General features: G+C 42.4%; 1 protein-coding gene across 1 annotated transcript; it reads right to left on the reverse strand.

Moving 5' to 3' along the window:
* Positions 1–640: 640 nt before the first annotated feature.
* Positions 641–4,929, reverse strand: LOC115766473 (mucin-2). The gene is made up of 4 exons (XM_030710418.1): positions 4,406–4,929; positions 1,814–4,322; positions 1,125–1,264; positions 641–951 (listed from the first exon to the last, which is right to left on the reverse strand). The coding sequence occupies exons 2-4, from the start codon at positions 4,269–4,271 to the stop codon at positions 865–867; spliced, it is 2,685 nt and encodes an 894-aa protein (XP_030566278.1). The 5' UTR covers positions 4,272–4,322; positions 4,406–4,929; the 3' UTR covers positions 641–864.
* Positions 4,930–14,629: the final 9,700 nt, after the last annotated feature.

The following is a 14,629-nucleotide window of genomic DNA, read 5'->3' on the forward strand; positions in this document are numbered from 1 at the left end:
GCCGTGAATTTTTCAGATTATGTAGCATACTTCTAGGCAGTTTTGGAAAAGTCCCAAACTTCACTGTATATATTTAAATGCTATTTTTTAAAGTCAAGCAGATTGTGTTTGCAGCATTGTGTGTAGAATCTGTTTGAAATATTATCGGCTTATTAAATGCCAACATTTGTATTATAATTATCTGACAGCGTTTCAGCATTGAAGTGCACCCAATTTAAAATGTAGCATACTTATGGGCGCCAGTCATAAATTACTGCTGCTGCAAATTTGTACTTTTCTTTTGCACACTTTTAAACAACGCGCGCCTATTTAATACCAACTTAATCGAGCAATTTCTAAATTCATGTAAAAATATTATATTATTTTTATTTAGTTATAAACTTAAAAGTGACTTTGATTGGTACTGTTTTGCTTATTGTTGCATTTCAATAATTTGTTTTCGTTGCTTAATTAATTACAAACAAACGCAGCTACACACTTTTCACATTGTTCTGCCGCCGACACACCTGAAAATGGGAGGGCGTGGCCATGCCAATAGACACGCTGCCAAACTAGACTTTCCATATTGCTACATACATACATATGTGTATACATATATTTAATATTAGAGGACTCGTCATATCATCGCAAGTAAAAAAAAACCAAAAAAAAATTTAAGCACATTACCAATACATATAAAACTAACTGTACGTGTAAAGCTACCAAATGCAAGAATACTCTAAAATTGGTTTAGGCTTAAAAAATAAATTCGCAACACGATATATCAATGTATCCATCCAATCGGCCTGGGGAAATATATTACAATAGATGCGCCGGTTGCTGGTCACTCGGATCTGCTGAGTCGGCTGCGTCCCGGGAGTAGCTCTATCTGGGCCTGGGCGATATCGTGGACCTTGGTGTTGGTCGCTGTAGCGCAGCCGCAGCTGGCGCCGACGTCACAATCGTGATAACCTGCGTGTGTTTGCATGTGTGTGTGAGCGGATGCGGATGTGGGTGCAGTGCATTGTTGCATAATGTGGTCATAAATGATGAATGTGTAGTTATGTGAGTGTGTAAGTGTGTTTGAGACAAAGCAAAAATAACCATTACATATCTAGGCGAGCAGCAGCTGCATTGCGATTTACTTTGGAATTGCCATCAATGATCTCCACAGGCTCCGCTGGCACATACGCGGACAGACCCATCAGACCAAATATGTCCGGCGTATAGTTGCGCAGCTGTTCCGTTGAGGGTGTGGGCGTGGCGACCATCAGATCGCCACTAACTGCGATGGGAGATACAAATGTGCACAAAATCCAATATTAGTCTCAATAATAAAGAAGCCGTAAGAACTAAAAACGGGTTTTAGAGAAATCCATCCGCAACTGTGAAAAATTGGGTACAAACAGAGGCATCCAAATTTTATAGCAAACTATATTAATTTTTTTTTTTTTTTCAGTTTGATTAAAAGTCATTTTCAAAGATACACGTATATGAGGGCTCATAAAATTGTTCACCTCTCTGAGCGGAAGGGGAGGATAAATGCGGTAATTGGTTAATTGGTTTTAAGCTCATTTTTGTACCCAGAACCCAAGGAAAATGACTAAGAAACAGTCAGAAGGAAGTGTATGCAACCCCACAAAGTGAATATATTCTTGAGCGAGAAAACGAGCTGACCTAATCTACCCAAGTTTCGCAAACTACAAAAGCTATACACATGATACCCTCGTATACCTTCGTATACCCTACGCCTTTCTTCGTAGATTCTTGGTAAGTAAACACAGATTAGGAATATTTCACTTTTTGGATACCTCCGCCCACCGACCGGACTCACCTGTCGCCGTGCCTGGCGTGGGTCTCACACGCGGAAATCTTGGTGCTGGCGTTTGGTAGACCGGTGCAGGCACCGATGCGGATGCGGACAGCTCGCCGTGCTGCTGCTGCTGAGGCTGTTGGGGCTGATGGCGCGGTTGTGGGGTGACCACATATACCTTTTCATTGGTGTCGGGGAGAATGGCCACCTTGGCCTGCTTCCACAGCTCGATGGGCGCCGGCGTGGGGGCCGTGCTGCGCACATAAAGCGGCGTAACCGTATTCCGTGTCGGCTCTGCAGTCGATGTGGGCGTTGTTGTGCTAGTGGGCGTGACGGTTGGCATAGGTGTCGTGCTACGTGGGGTTTGGCTGTGCCGATGCAGCGCCTCGTAATAATCGGGCAGCAGGCGGTTGTCATCGACGGGCGGGAAACGCCTTAGGTGCAGCTGCTCCAAGTTGTTAATCGAGGTGGACAGATCCCCGCCATTGGCCACGCTGGCTGTGGCGCTGCCGCCCAGCTCAAAGCCGCCGCCGCCGCCGCCGCCGCCGCCGCGCGTTGTCTTCGACTGCCGCATGGTTGTCGAAGTGGCCGTCGGTGTCGCCGGCGTCGTCGTGGTCAGGTACTCAGTGGGTATGTGTTTGGAGCGGCCGCGTATGGTCGGGGTGCTGGGGCGATGCGACAACGAATTGTACTCCTGCTCCGTCCAGCCGTCAATGTTGTGCTGAAGCTTGGAGATGTCCACACCAAAGTGGGCGGGACGCTGTCGCTTTGTCTCGCGCTCCCGTTTGAGCAGCTCGCGCAAATTGGAGGCGAGTATTTTGGTCAGATATTTGGTGGTGCGTCGCGTATTTGGTGGCGGCGCCGCTGTCGCCGAGCTCACCAGCTTCGATTCCTGCTGCTCGTGCAGCTCCACATCGTTCTCTTGCGCCGGAGCGGGTCTCAGCCGCCAGCCGGGCGTCCAGTTTGGTGGCTCGAAGGGACGCGGCTTCTGCTTGGTCGTATAGGGTATAATTACCTGCTGTGGCCCCGGCGGCGACATGCCCGCATACTGACCGCTGGCATCGATGGCGCCATACGTGGAGGTTGGTGTAGGCGCATGCGTCGGCTGGCTCAGGCGGAAGTTCAGCTCGGCGGGATCGCGCGTAAATGGGCGTGGCGGCGGAGCACCGGCCTGGGCATGATTGATGGGCGAGTCGAGCAGCCGTTTTGGCGTTTCCCGTTGCCGTCCGTCGCGCACATGCGTCGACACCAAATGATTGTTCAGTTCCACAGCTGCCGGAGTCGGCGGCTCTGTGGTGTAGATCAGCTGCTCGTATAGGGGCGTCACCGTGCTGGTCTCGGCCAGCTCCTGGTATTGTTCGGCATAGTACAGATGCTGCTGTTCCTGTTCCTGCTCCTGCTGGTGCTGCTGCTGCGAGGAAGCCGCCGGATAGTTATCCGCCGGCGGGGTTAAAGTTGTCTGCGCCTCTGCGTTGGACGCCGTAAAGTGACCCAGTTCCGTTAGCAGCTGCGAGGCGGGCAAATGCTGGTGCACTGCTCCGCTGCTCAGATCCTCCAGCTGATAGCGCACAGTGCTTATGTCCAGCGGCTGCTGTGGCTCCTCCTCCTGCTGCTGCTGCTGCTGTAGCTGCTGCAGGGGCCTGTGATTCGCGGGCACCGGTGTTACGGACGTTGCCGTCTGTCCCAGATCAATGGCATGCGACTGCACATAGGTGGCAGGGTACTCCACGGAGGTGATAAAATCGGTGAGCTGATGGCTTTGAACGATCTCAAAGCTGCTGCTCGGCTGCCTTGCTGCAGATCGAGGCGTTGTTGAGGCCACCACGGGCACAGGTCGTAGCTCCGAGTGTGCGCCAAAATTCTCTAGCGGATACGGCTGCTGCGGCTGCGGCTGTGGCTGTGGCAGCGGCCGGAATGGTTGGGCATTGTAAACTGGAGGCATTGCCACATGACTCAGCCCCGGCACTGGCACCGAGATGGGCAGAAAGACGCTCTGCGGCGGCGCATGAAACTGCACGGCGCGTTGCCTTTGCTGCGATGCCTGCGCCAGCGGCTGCTGTTGCCACGCCGAGATCTGCTGCTGATGCGGGAGCTGCTGGTGATGCGGCAGCTGCTGTAGCTGTTGCTGTTGTATGTGCGGCGGCTGCTGCTGACCAAACATGGGCACCCAGGGATACTTGTTGCACAGGCCGCATGGCTTGCCAGCGGCATCAAAGTTCTGCGTCGGCTTCGGATATGCATAGCTCAGCGAACTGGCGCTCAGCTGCTGCTCCCGGGCGGCGGTTCCAGATCCGCCCAAGCCAAACCACCGGGCGACGCGTGTCATGAAGCCAGCTTCCTGCGCCGGTTCCGAGTAGCCGGCATGTGTCAGCCGTTGCGCTACGGGCAGCGCTGCTGCTGCTGCTGTTGGTGCTGGTGGCGCCGGCGGCGGCAGCAAATGGTCAGCTGGCTGCGGCGGCGACAGCGCGGCAGCTGTCATTAGCAGCGTTGTCAGCGCCAGTCCCAAAGTTGTCAACTGGCTGCAAGTTGCCTGCAACAAGACCAAAAGCGATGAGAGTGAGAGTGAGAGTACACTGAGAAAAGGCAGAGTAGATATTATAAATATTTATATACCAATTCTAGATTTGAAAACACATTCCTGTCACATGAAACAGACACAAGCCCTCAAAAAATTAGCTGACTATTGCCATGAGAATCGCATAGAAAGACCATGAGTAAGAGCGAGAGCGCTCTTAAGCTTTAAGAAATCGAATTACCACAAATATCATTATATTCAAAGCGCTTTTCGCTCAGTGCAGGCCACTAGGCTATTGATTGCAATCGCCGTAAATTTCACATTTCACTTTTCGGTTCATAATTTGAACGCCCCAGACGATGGCAGGCATTCATATTCGTCCAAACTGGAGCGGGCCGTAAATGTTTGGCATTATTGGTCCGGTTACGAGACAAGACCCATTAAACAACACTCAGTCGAGCCGGTTATGCGACTCCGTTTCACGGCCAAGGTCTGGCCAGAGCCTGAGGCGTCCACCTTATGTATTTAACAAGGGGAACAGGTTAACTGGGGACAAGCGGCACTTGTTCCAGTGCGAAACTGTTGTCAGCCCTGAAGAAAACTGGGAATTGCTCCCAGAAATATAATTTATTAAAAGTGAAAAAGCTATTCTATCTGTATTTGGCTTTGTATATGAGGAATTATACAGATCATGAACGCAAAAACAAAGATATGACATAATATGCTTGGCATACTCAGAGGGACATTATTTCATAGTACAAAATATTCTTGAGGTTTGTTTTGATATTAAGTATTTACGCATAGTATTGATAGCAGAATTTTTAATTGTGCCGATAGAACGACTGAAAATAAAAAAGAAAACAAATAGAACGGACCTTATAGATACTGATTATCAGATTCCTGGACATTTGCTGTGATAATGCGTTATTTCCATTGAAAAATGCCCCGTACTGATTAGACACCAGCAGACAAATAAACTGGACTAAAGAGAGAATTCCAATGAGTGTTCTAACATTCGGTTGTTGAATCACTACTAAACCAAAAGAAAGTTAGCCGCACCAAATAATCTCTAATTAGGCTAACATTAAAACAATGCAACAAGTATACAACTAAGATAAATATAAAGAAAGCTCTACCCAAAAGCGAGTGTGTGACAATATCTCGTCAAGCACTTGCGGCTACCAGGAAGCATACGAAGCAGCGTCGTCCTCACTTGGACTTTGAAGAGGCTTCTGTAGATTAAAAGCTAATTAACGTCAAAGTCGCATTCAAAGCACAACATTGTCAGGGAGATAACCACAGATAACACTCAGACTGACACCCTTCACTCCAATATGTGTGCCCAAGCAAATCAATTAAATATTTGCGCCAATGCACAGTGGGACTTGACGCTCGAAAAGCTCTCTTAATGTAAAAAATAAATAGAACCAGAGGTATTCTAAAAATTAAAGCAAGAGAAATTACATTTCATTTATAACATTACATTTCAAAGCAAATATAATTTGGGACCCAATACTTGCATTTAAAGCGAACCACATTTGGGCGATGACAATTTTTGGTAGGAAACAAATATGGCCCGCAGCTTGTATATGAAAATACTTAAGGCTTGCATTATTTTCAGTACAACGGGCAACAGTAAGAGTTTTTAAAATATATGAAAAGGTTTCAACCAAAGAGCACAAAACGTTCCACTGTGCAACGATACTAATATGATTAAAAATATGGATATTTAAGTGTGTAGCTGCGGGTATGTCGGGTATGTTGTTGCTTTCTCTACAATTGAAGGGGGGCGCGGCGGGGTCGTGGCCCAAATTGTTTATTGACTCCAGCCAATGGGGCAGCTACCGGCCGCCAGGTGGCGTCATCATGATCAACAAGCAACAGCAACTAAGTTGTTTGCTGCTGCCTCTGCTTGCTGCATTTAGATTTGCTTTCCATGCAACTGAGCTGACCACAAAAAAGCTGCATGCAACACACAGCGTGCCCACAAAAATGTTGAACTTCCTTTCATGTGCGTCTAAATGTCAATTTGCCATTATTTACGGCTGCTTTTGGCATTTGCCTCGCTCATTGACATCCATGCCTCCATGCCACATCTCTCTGTGCTTTGCGGTTGGCTTTTTACTTATTATTATCATAATATAAGCTATCAACGTATATGTTTTTTTTTTTAATACCACTGACTACTATGTGCTTTGGCCAAGACAACACTCATTCCCTTGGCGTCCGGGCTAAAATCCTCGCTACTCAGTTCCCTCATCTAAATAGAACTGACCAATTTATTGTAATGCAAACATGAACTCTATTCGTTTAGAGTTTGTCAACAATTTTTGAAGCTTTGCAACCCATTTAGTTGTATCTATATACACTATAGACCCGAAAACTTATAAATTTGGCAATATTGAATTATAGTGTATGTTGGTTAGTGTATAAAGCATGAGAGTTTTTTATTGCATTTTGTTGGATCCACAAGCAAGCTGCAAACTCATCATGATGCGCATTAAGCCTAATGGCCTAATTTTCATAATACATATTTTTAACATGGACTGGAAGTCAGCTTTTAGTCAACTTTGACCCAGAGTCAGTTTATGGAGCTGCCAAGCCGCTGAGCTAATTATGTGAAAACGAGCCGCACAATTCGCTCAATATCAATGGCAATGGGTAAGCAGCCGAAAAAAGTGAACTCAACAACAATGGGCGTTGACTTTCTCATAATTATTGTGGGTGGCATGGTGGGGGGTGGGGCAGCACATCTTTCTCTATGTGGGGGCAGAAAGACACAACGTAATTCAATTAGAGGCGCTGCGACAAGATATGAAGAAACAAAAGCAGCGTCCAAATCCGCGGGGGCTGTGAGGCTTATGGCCAAGTTATCGTTGTTGTTGTTGTTGTTGTTGCTGTTGATGTTGTTGCTGTTGTTGTCGTCATTGGTAATAAATCGGGGTCAGCGCAATTTCGAAAGAAAGTGAAATTCTGCAACAGTTGGCAGCTTCAGCTACAGCTGATAGATGGAAACAAGCCTGGGTCTACTTCTCTCTCTCTCTCTCTCTCTCTTTCTCTCTCTCTCTGTCTCCATCTCGGTCTCAGTCTTCGTCTCAGGGTAAACCCGTTTCGTGTCGATAATAGAAGCAACTGCTGAAAGAAACTCAGCTCCTTCGCATGCAACCTTGGCTTTGCACTTGAAAACGCCATAAGGTTTGACAAACGACCCCAAGCGGGCGGGCGGGCAGACAGTATCCAATCCGCGACGGGGAACCAAATGTTGCACGCGATCCAACAATGCGCCTGGGAATCTTTCAATGCGGCCGGAGGAGATGTTGCAGCTGCCGCTGCAGCAACCGCAATTGTTGTCGGCCCTATATGTCTGTATGATGTATGTGCCATAGGTGCATGTGTGTCTATAAGTCTGACAATCTTGAGCTTTGGGTCTTCCTCGAGTCTGTGGCGGCAGCGTGAAAAGTGAAATTGTCGATCAAAAATGTGAAAAGAGGAGACAAAAACGGTCACAAGCATGAAAAGCGCAATGCACACATATAAAGTAGTTAGGTATGAATGTAAATTTATGTATATAACTATGAATGTATGTATGTATGTATGTATGTATGTATGTATGTATGTATGTATAGGCATGTACATTTGGTTTTCCATGCAACAGCAACAATTGCAACAGCAACATTCGCAATAATTCACATTAGGCGTTGCGCATATTTCTTTTGCTGCGACTCAAAGAAATTAATTATGAAAATATTCATCGCATGGGGCCGTAAATATTGTTAGAAAAAAAAGCCAGCTACGCCCAGACGTTCAAAATTGCATTGCAACAGCAACAGCAACAATTACAACAACAACAACAACAATGATAGAAATGACTTTTTCTGGTCATATGGAAGTGCAAATGATTATTAAGTTGGAAAACATGACCCATAAAAAGTAACATTAAAATTTATTAGGTTTCTGAACCAAAGAAAAAATTTAAAAACGCAAAAAGATACGATAAAAATTGAAAAATATATAAATCTACATGTATATGAATGATATATAGGGCAGGTGTAGACAGGTAAGTGGAGGGTCTCAAGGTTAGGGGACAGCAAGTTTTGTTAATGCTGTAACTAAATGTTTTAAAAGCATTACATTATGATGCTTCTCCGTGGCTCAATTGGATTCAGCTAACTAAAAGAGAACTGCTTCTTAAAATGGATTTTATATGTATATAATATATCTATATACATATAAAATCCAAATTGTTATTGCATTTGGGTAAAAGCCATAGATATAAGCCATAATAACAAACTGAATATGACTGACAATTATGGGCTTCGTCTAAGACAATAATACATCCATTGCGAACCCGGATCCTTATTATTCAGTTGCTTGTTATGTTATATGAATATATGTTATATGAATATGTAATATTAATGTTTATATTTAATGGTGATTTTTGCGACCTTTTTATTTTTTAAATCTTCATTTAGCCTGGACCTGGAGCCAACTGAATAAAGATTTAATACATAATGTTTTAATTATTAAAAAAAAACTCTAGTCTCTGCTTCAAAACTTATTTTAAGCATGCTGAAGAGCCATTTAAAAACAATTTCCATGTGAGTTTTCTTATAAACATCGATTTTCATAGTTTAGATGCCGTTCACATGCATAAATATTATATTATTACATATATACCTATTATATCTTGAATAACTGTGGATATATTTGCCATTTTCTTCGTTAAGATGCCAGTTACATGCACAAATACATACTTATAATACATCTCTATACATAAAACAGTTTGTCCTGACTGACTTATTGACTGACTGATTGATGATCAACGCACAACCCATACCGTAAGAGCTACAAAGCTTTACTGTAGTTACCTTATGTAATGAAGGTGCACGTTAAAACGGGGTTTCGGAAAAAACTACCCGCATTTGCGGAAAAGTCGAGAAAAACTTAAGTATGAAACATTTTTGTTTACCGATCTTTGCTCAAATTCATTTAAGGGGTGCTTCGCACTTTTCGAAACCACTTTGAAAGCTTCCTCAATGGGAAGTGCGATTCTAAAATTTTGTTGGTGAAGGTTTAAGTATTGTCCGATTTGCTTCAAAGCTCTACATAAGTACTTATTGAATACGTGTTTCAGGGATTTGGGAAATTCCACCCGCAGCAGTGGTAAAAACTCATTTTCAAAGATCTTTGAGAGAATTTATTTCAAACGTGACACGGGCAAGGTCTAGCAACATTATTCTTAGCCAAAAATCATGTGAAAAGCATACATACACACACATAGTGTATATATAAACATATATACACACATACATACAAACATGCATACATGCAGATATACATACATACAGACATGCATACATACAGACATGCATACATACACATACATACATACATTCATTCATACATACATACATTCAATCATGCATACATAAATACATACACACATACCTGAAGCCGCCTGCGCCTAATTAATAGGTGAAGCCTGCAAGCCTTACTTACACTTTTGAAAATCGAGGAGGAGGGCAGATTTAATAAATACGTTGTCTCATTTAAATTTGCGCACATTGGTCTGCTATTGATATATTATAAGACAATATACATGCATACATACATACATATATATGCACTTACATACATCCACACACGCACACACATATACATATATATGTATTTGTATGTGTATACATACATTCATAAGCACATACACACATTCATACATTCCTTCATTCATTCATACATGTATGCACATGTATACACTTGCGTACATTCATGCATTCATACATACATACATACATACATATATATATACATTTACATATGCAAAATCTCTTGAACTAAATATGTATTTGGAACAATTATCAATATATTTGACACATATAATAAGCCAGTTGTTTTTGTATTTAAATTCAGATAAAACAATTAATACCTATAATGAACTCTGATTGTACTACAATGGACACCCTTTCATGCCGCACTTTCATTTGATTTCCGAATGTTATGTAGCATATATTTGGCTTTAAAGCGCTTGCAAGTAGTACGGAAACTTTTCTGTACTCACGGGAAGCGTCTGGGCGGATATTTCTGTTGTTTTAATGCTGCATATCATTTTGCAACCTGCCGCTGGACAACTTTTCCAAATGACTTGGCAAAAAAAGAAGCACACACAAAACTAAGAAAAAAAAATGAGCCAAAGACTTGAAATTATGCAGCGGAATCTGGGCCACTAGCAAAGATCACGTGACATAGCCTCTGGCGAAATTCCCAATAAAAATATATGCCTAGATAATACAAACAGCGCTTGGCCTCTGCTCTTATCTGCCAGCTATTCCAGATACTATGCACGATAGACGCCAAACAATGGACAATGACTGCCAGCCCAATGCCTGATGACCATTGGGCATTGGATACCGCAATCAGCAGTTGTTGACGCATAATTAAACCCGGTGCTTCGAGCAGCTGACAGCTGACGGCCCAACTTGCACATATTTATGCGTATTTTCGTACAAATACGTATACAAAATGCTCTGATAAGCACAAATACTATCATTGGGATCATGATAAAAAATGAAGGAATTTTGTCTCGCTGGGTGTGAGTTTTCGTGTGGGTTATTATATAGTATATATGGTATTAATAAATACTCTATCTTACGGTAGCATAACAAGGGATAACACTTTATTACTTTTGGCTTAAAGATTAGATTAGCTAAGGCGACTTAATTCGTGCAAATAAATATATAATTGAAAAACAAAGTCTTTTACAGAAGAATTAAAATTTTTGACTTATCACTATATAATATTATAATCGAAATCGGTCGATTGCATCGCACAAAGTTTTAGGTCTTACGATAGCTTTAGAACTACTTCAGAATAGACGGGCAGAGCACAATGGCTACATCAATTCGGCTGTCGATATGGATCTAGAATCTATATAGCTTATGGCAGACGTCTTCTGCTATGTGTTACACATTTGTTGACAAAATTATAATACCCTCTAGAATAAGGAATAGACCCAACCGAAATTGAAGAAAAGCGCCAATAAGTTTAAATACTAATCAAACTGTAGAAACAAAAAAAATCGATAGCTCGAGTCGTAAGATTTGTATGTGGATGGAGACTATTCGAGGCGAAACTGAAAACTATCACCCATCTCTCATGCGGTTTCATCTTCATAAATTCCACATATGATTATTTCATGTGGAGTTATAGCGTGATTTTGCCTGAAACTTGAAAAATAGACACAGCCTCGAGTCGAGTCGAGTTTGGCCTTGCCACAAGCAGCCAACCCAAGCAATCACTCGGATGTGGCAAATTTATAAAGCTGCTTAATTTGATTAGTTGCGCTTGTCTCTGTTTTTTGTCAGCCGCCTTTCTGGCCTCTAAAAAGAAGAAGAAGAAAATATAAAGAAGACATTTTGCGCAATTTCTTTCATGCAATCAGACTGGGTAATTTGTGAGCAATGCGAAAATGTTGTACGTAGTTGCCCGGCAATGCGGAATCATACCAAGGCAGAGCACCTATGAAGACAGAGGGGTCTGCATGCCAGAGGAAGAGAGAGATAGAGAAAAAGAGAGAGAGAGAGCGAGAGAGCGAGAGAAACAGAGACAAAGAGAGTGAAGAAGTAGAGTCAACAATTGTGACAGCACGCGAGTAATTAGCTAGGTTTTTCTGTGATTTGTCGCGCAATCGCATTATAAACAAATTATGGACAATCCAAGCGTTATGTTCCAACGATCGATCAGTTAGCGAACCATCAAAAAGGTGGCGCCATCGCCGAGCTGTCGATGTAACCAGCGATTCGCATTGTCTCTTTGCATAATCGCATCAATCGATGCTATTGTCATGCCAGCACCCAGTATTCAGCACTCCCGGAAGACCGCAATCTGACGCAGCACTTAACACTGTGTGCTGTTGTGGTATTTGTTTGGATATCAATTACAATCCGATAGATACGTGTATGTCCCACGGTTATAGGTTTGACGAGGAAGATAAAATGCCTACCCCAGCCGAGGTCCTCGCATAAGCCACTTACAGCTTTGATCGATATATTATGTTAAATCGATATACGGAAAATAAAAAAAAATTGTTTTCTATTATGATTTATGTGAATCAATTGGGGCATAAACGGATAAACAAATTTAAATTTTCTGTAGGATTTGAACTGGCGACTTCTCGCTTGTTAGTCTCAGACAAATCTATTAACAGGCACTAGCAAGGGCTTCCAGTTCGGAAGACTAAATGACTGCGTCACTTGGGCAATTCTTTCATCGTGGACTGCAGCCTACAAAATATATATCTATATTATATGATATTTATATATTATAAATAACTCTGCCCAAACACCCCATCAATTTTAAGTAGGTACACCTAGTTGAAATGCTTTTTGAATGAGTCTCCGCTTGAAAAAACAAAGTTCATACCCATTAGCTGATATTAAGGGATAACCAATTAATTAGACACACATCGAAATGATGGGAAAGATTGAGAAAGAGCTTTGATCAAGACAATGTACTACAATTGGCCCTTGCAGCGCACAATAAGCCGACAATAATCTGCATAGGCAGCGAATATCATGTGGCCGAGACCCCAGGAGCTCCAACTGCCGTTATAGAGTGCGGCTCCCACATGATTTGAATGCGAACAAAACGAAATACCGCTAAAAGAAATGTGGGCACAGCATACTAATAATAATAGTAATAATAATAATATAATAATAGCAGCCCTCAAGATTGGTAACATAATCGGCGCATTGTGGATTTTTATTGTTATACCCATTGTCGCATGGCGCTCCAGTCACCCACAACCCACAAGCCGAGCCGAGCCGAGCTGTAATGAGCAGCTAACTAGCCAAGCGCCCACAGCGCCAACGCTATCGCCAGCTGCGACTCCAGCCGCACAGCTCCACCTCCTTCGGCAAATGCTGTGAGTCAGTGTCGCATCCAACAACAACAACAGCAACAGCAACAACAAAATAGTTAAGAAAATAGCGAAAAATTAAAATAACTACAACCGGCACGTCAGGCCGCGACCGGCAAAGGCGAAGGCGAAGGCGAAGGCGATGCCAAAGAAGCCGCCGCTCAGGAAAAACAACAACAACAACTACAAATAAAAAGTGAAAATTTGTCCGCGTCCAAAAATTATGCGCTTTTCACACGCGCAGCCTCAGATTCAGTCGCATCAGCAGCACTTGCCCGTGTTATTGCCGCTATTGCTGCCACGGTGGGGGCGGTGGGGGGTATCATGGGAGGGTGAAGTGGGACGTGGAGTCGTCTTCAAGACGTGTGACAACGTGCCCCGCGACTCAGTTTGGAAAACTTCAACTTCACGTAGAACCGGTCGCCCGTTTCGTGCATCTCTCAGGTTTTTGCTTTAGTTTCGAGCGCGGCGCATGCGCAAAAATTCACGTACCCGACCGAGCAGGGAGCCGTTTGGGGGGAATTGGCTAAGGGAGTGGAGGCGGCCGGAAAACTGCTTAAAAGCAGCTGGCTTGAAAGCAGCTGCTGCGATGCGGCACATTGAAGCGAAGTACAAATAAAGTATATAGATTAAAAGAAAGCAATTGAAATTAAAGGAATTATATGGTATGGCAAGGCTGAGCCATAAACATATTCAAACTTTAAGATAATTGTAACAATTTATTGTTGATATTTACAATAATTATATTAACAATACGTTTTATTTTTTCTTTGTCACTTGCCAAAAACAGCTGAAGCAAAGCCCGAACCGAACCAAAAGACTTTTCAAAAACGGCTTGGTTTAAATAGCTTTATACAAATTGAATACCTATTTTTTATATTTTTATATTTTGTTATTTTTATTAAGATTATAATCATCATTATTTTTTATATATTTTATAATTATTACGAGTTGTGATTAATATTTTTTTGTATAATTATAATATATCTCTTATTTTTTTATTTTAATTATTTCTTCTTTGCAACATTTCTTTCTTTTATTATCATGATTATTATTATAATCTTGCACTTAACTTGATTTTATTATTATTATTTTATTTTTATTTATTTTATTATTATTGTATTTATTTCATACATTTTTTTATTATCATTATTATTATCTATTTTAATATTATTGTGTATAGGAATAAAAAGTATTAAATAAAAACCTTAAGAACAGTTGAACTCTTTTTCGACTAATTGATCTCCCAAGAAGCTCATCTACCAATTCTATTATCAAAGTGTGGCTATTACTGCAAAAGGAAGTTAGCTTAAAGATGCGTTTCTTTTTGCTAATTTAGCCACACTGTGCAGGCGACACATTGTGAACTTGAGTGTTGAAAATGTAAATTAAAACAAAAGTAAAAGTT

The sequence above is a fragment of the Drosophila novamexicana genome, unplaced genomic scaffold (genome assembly GCF_003285875.2).
Source record: "Drosophila novamexicana strain 15010-1031.04,08,12 unplaced genomic scaffold, DnovRS2.1 tig00001151-arrow-arrow-pilon, whole genome shotgun sequence".
NCBI classification, from domain to species: domain Eukaryota; kingdom Metazoa; phylum Arthropoda; class Insecta; order Diptera; family Drosophilidae; genus Drosophila; species Drosophila novamexicana.

What these genes read in the sequence shown, in the direction of transcription:
- LOC115766473 (XM_030710418.1), bottom strand. Translation starts at nt 4,271, where the DNA reads ATGACAGCTGCCGCGCTGTCGCCGCCGCAGCCAGCTGACCATTTGCTG. An exon ending in CACGCCAGGCACGGCGACAG is followed by an intron (nt 1,265 to 1,813) that starts GTGAGTCCGGTC and finishes CTCCCATCGCAG; the next exon opens with TTAGTGGCGATCTGATGGTC. An exon ending in TCATTGATGGCAATTCCAAA is followed by an intron (nt 952 to 1,124) that starts GTAAATCGCAAT and finishes AAACACACGCAG; the next exon opens with GTTATCACGATTGTGACGTC.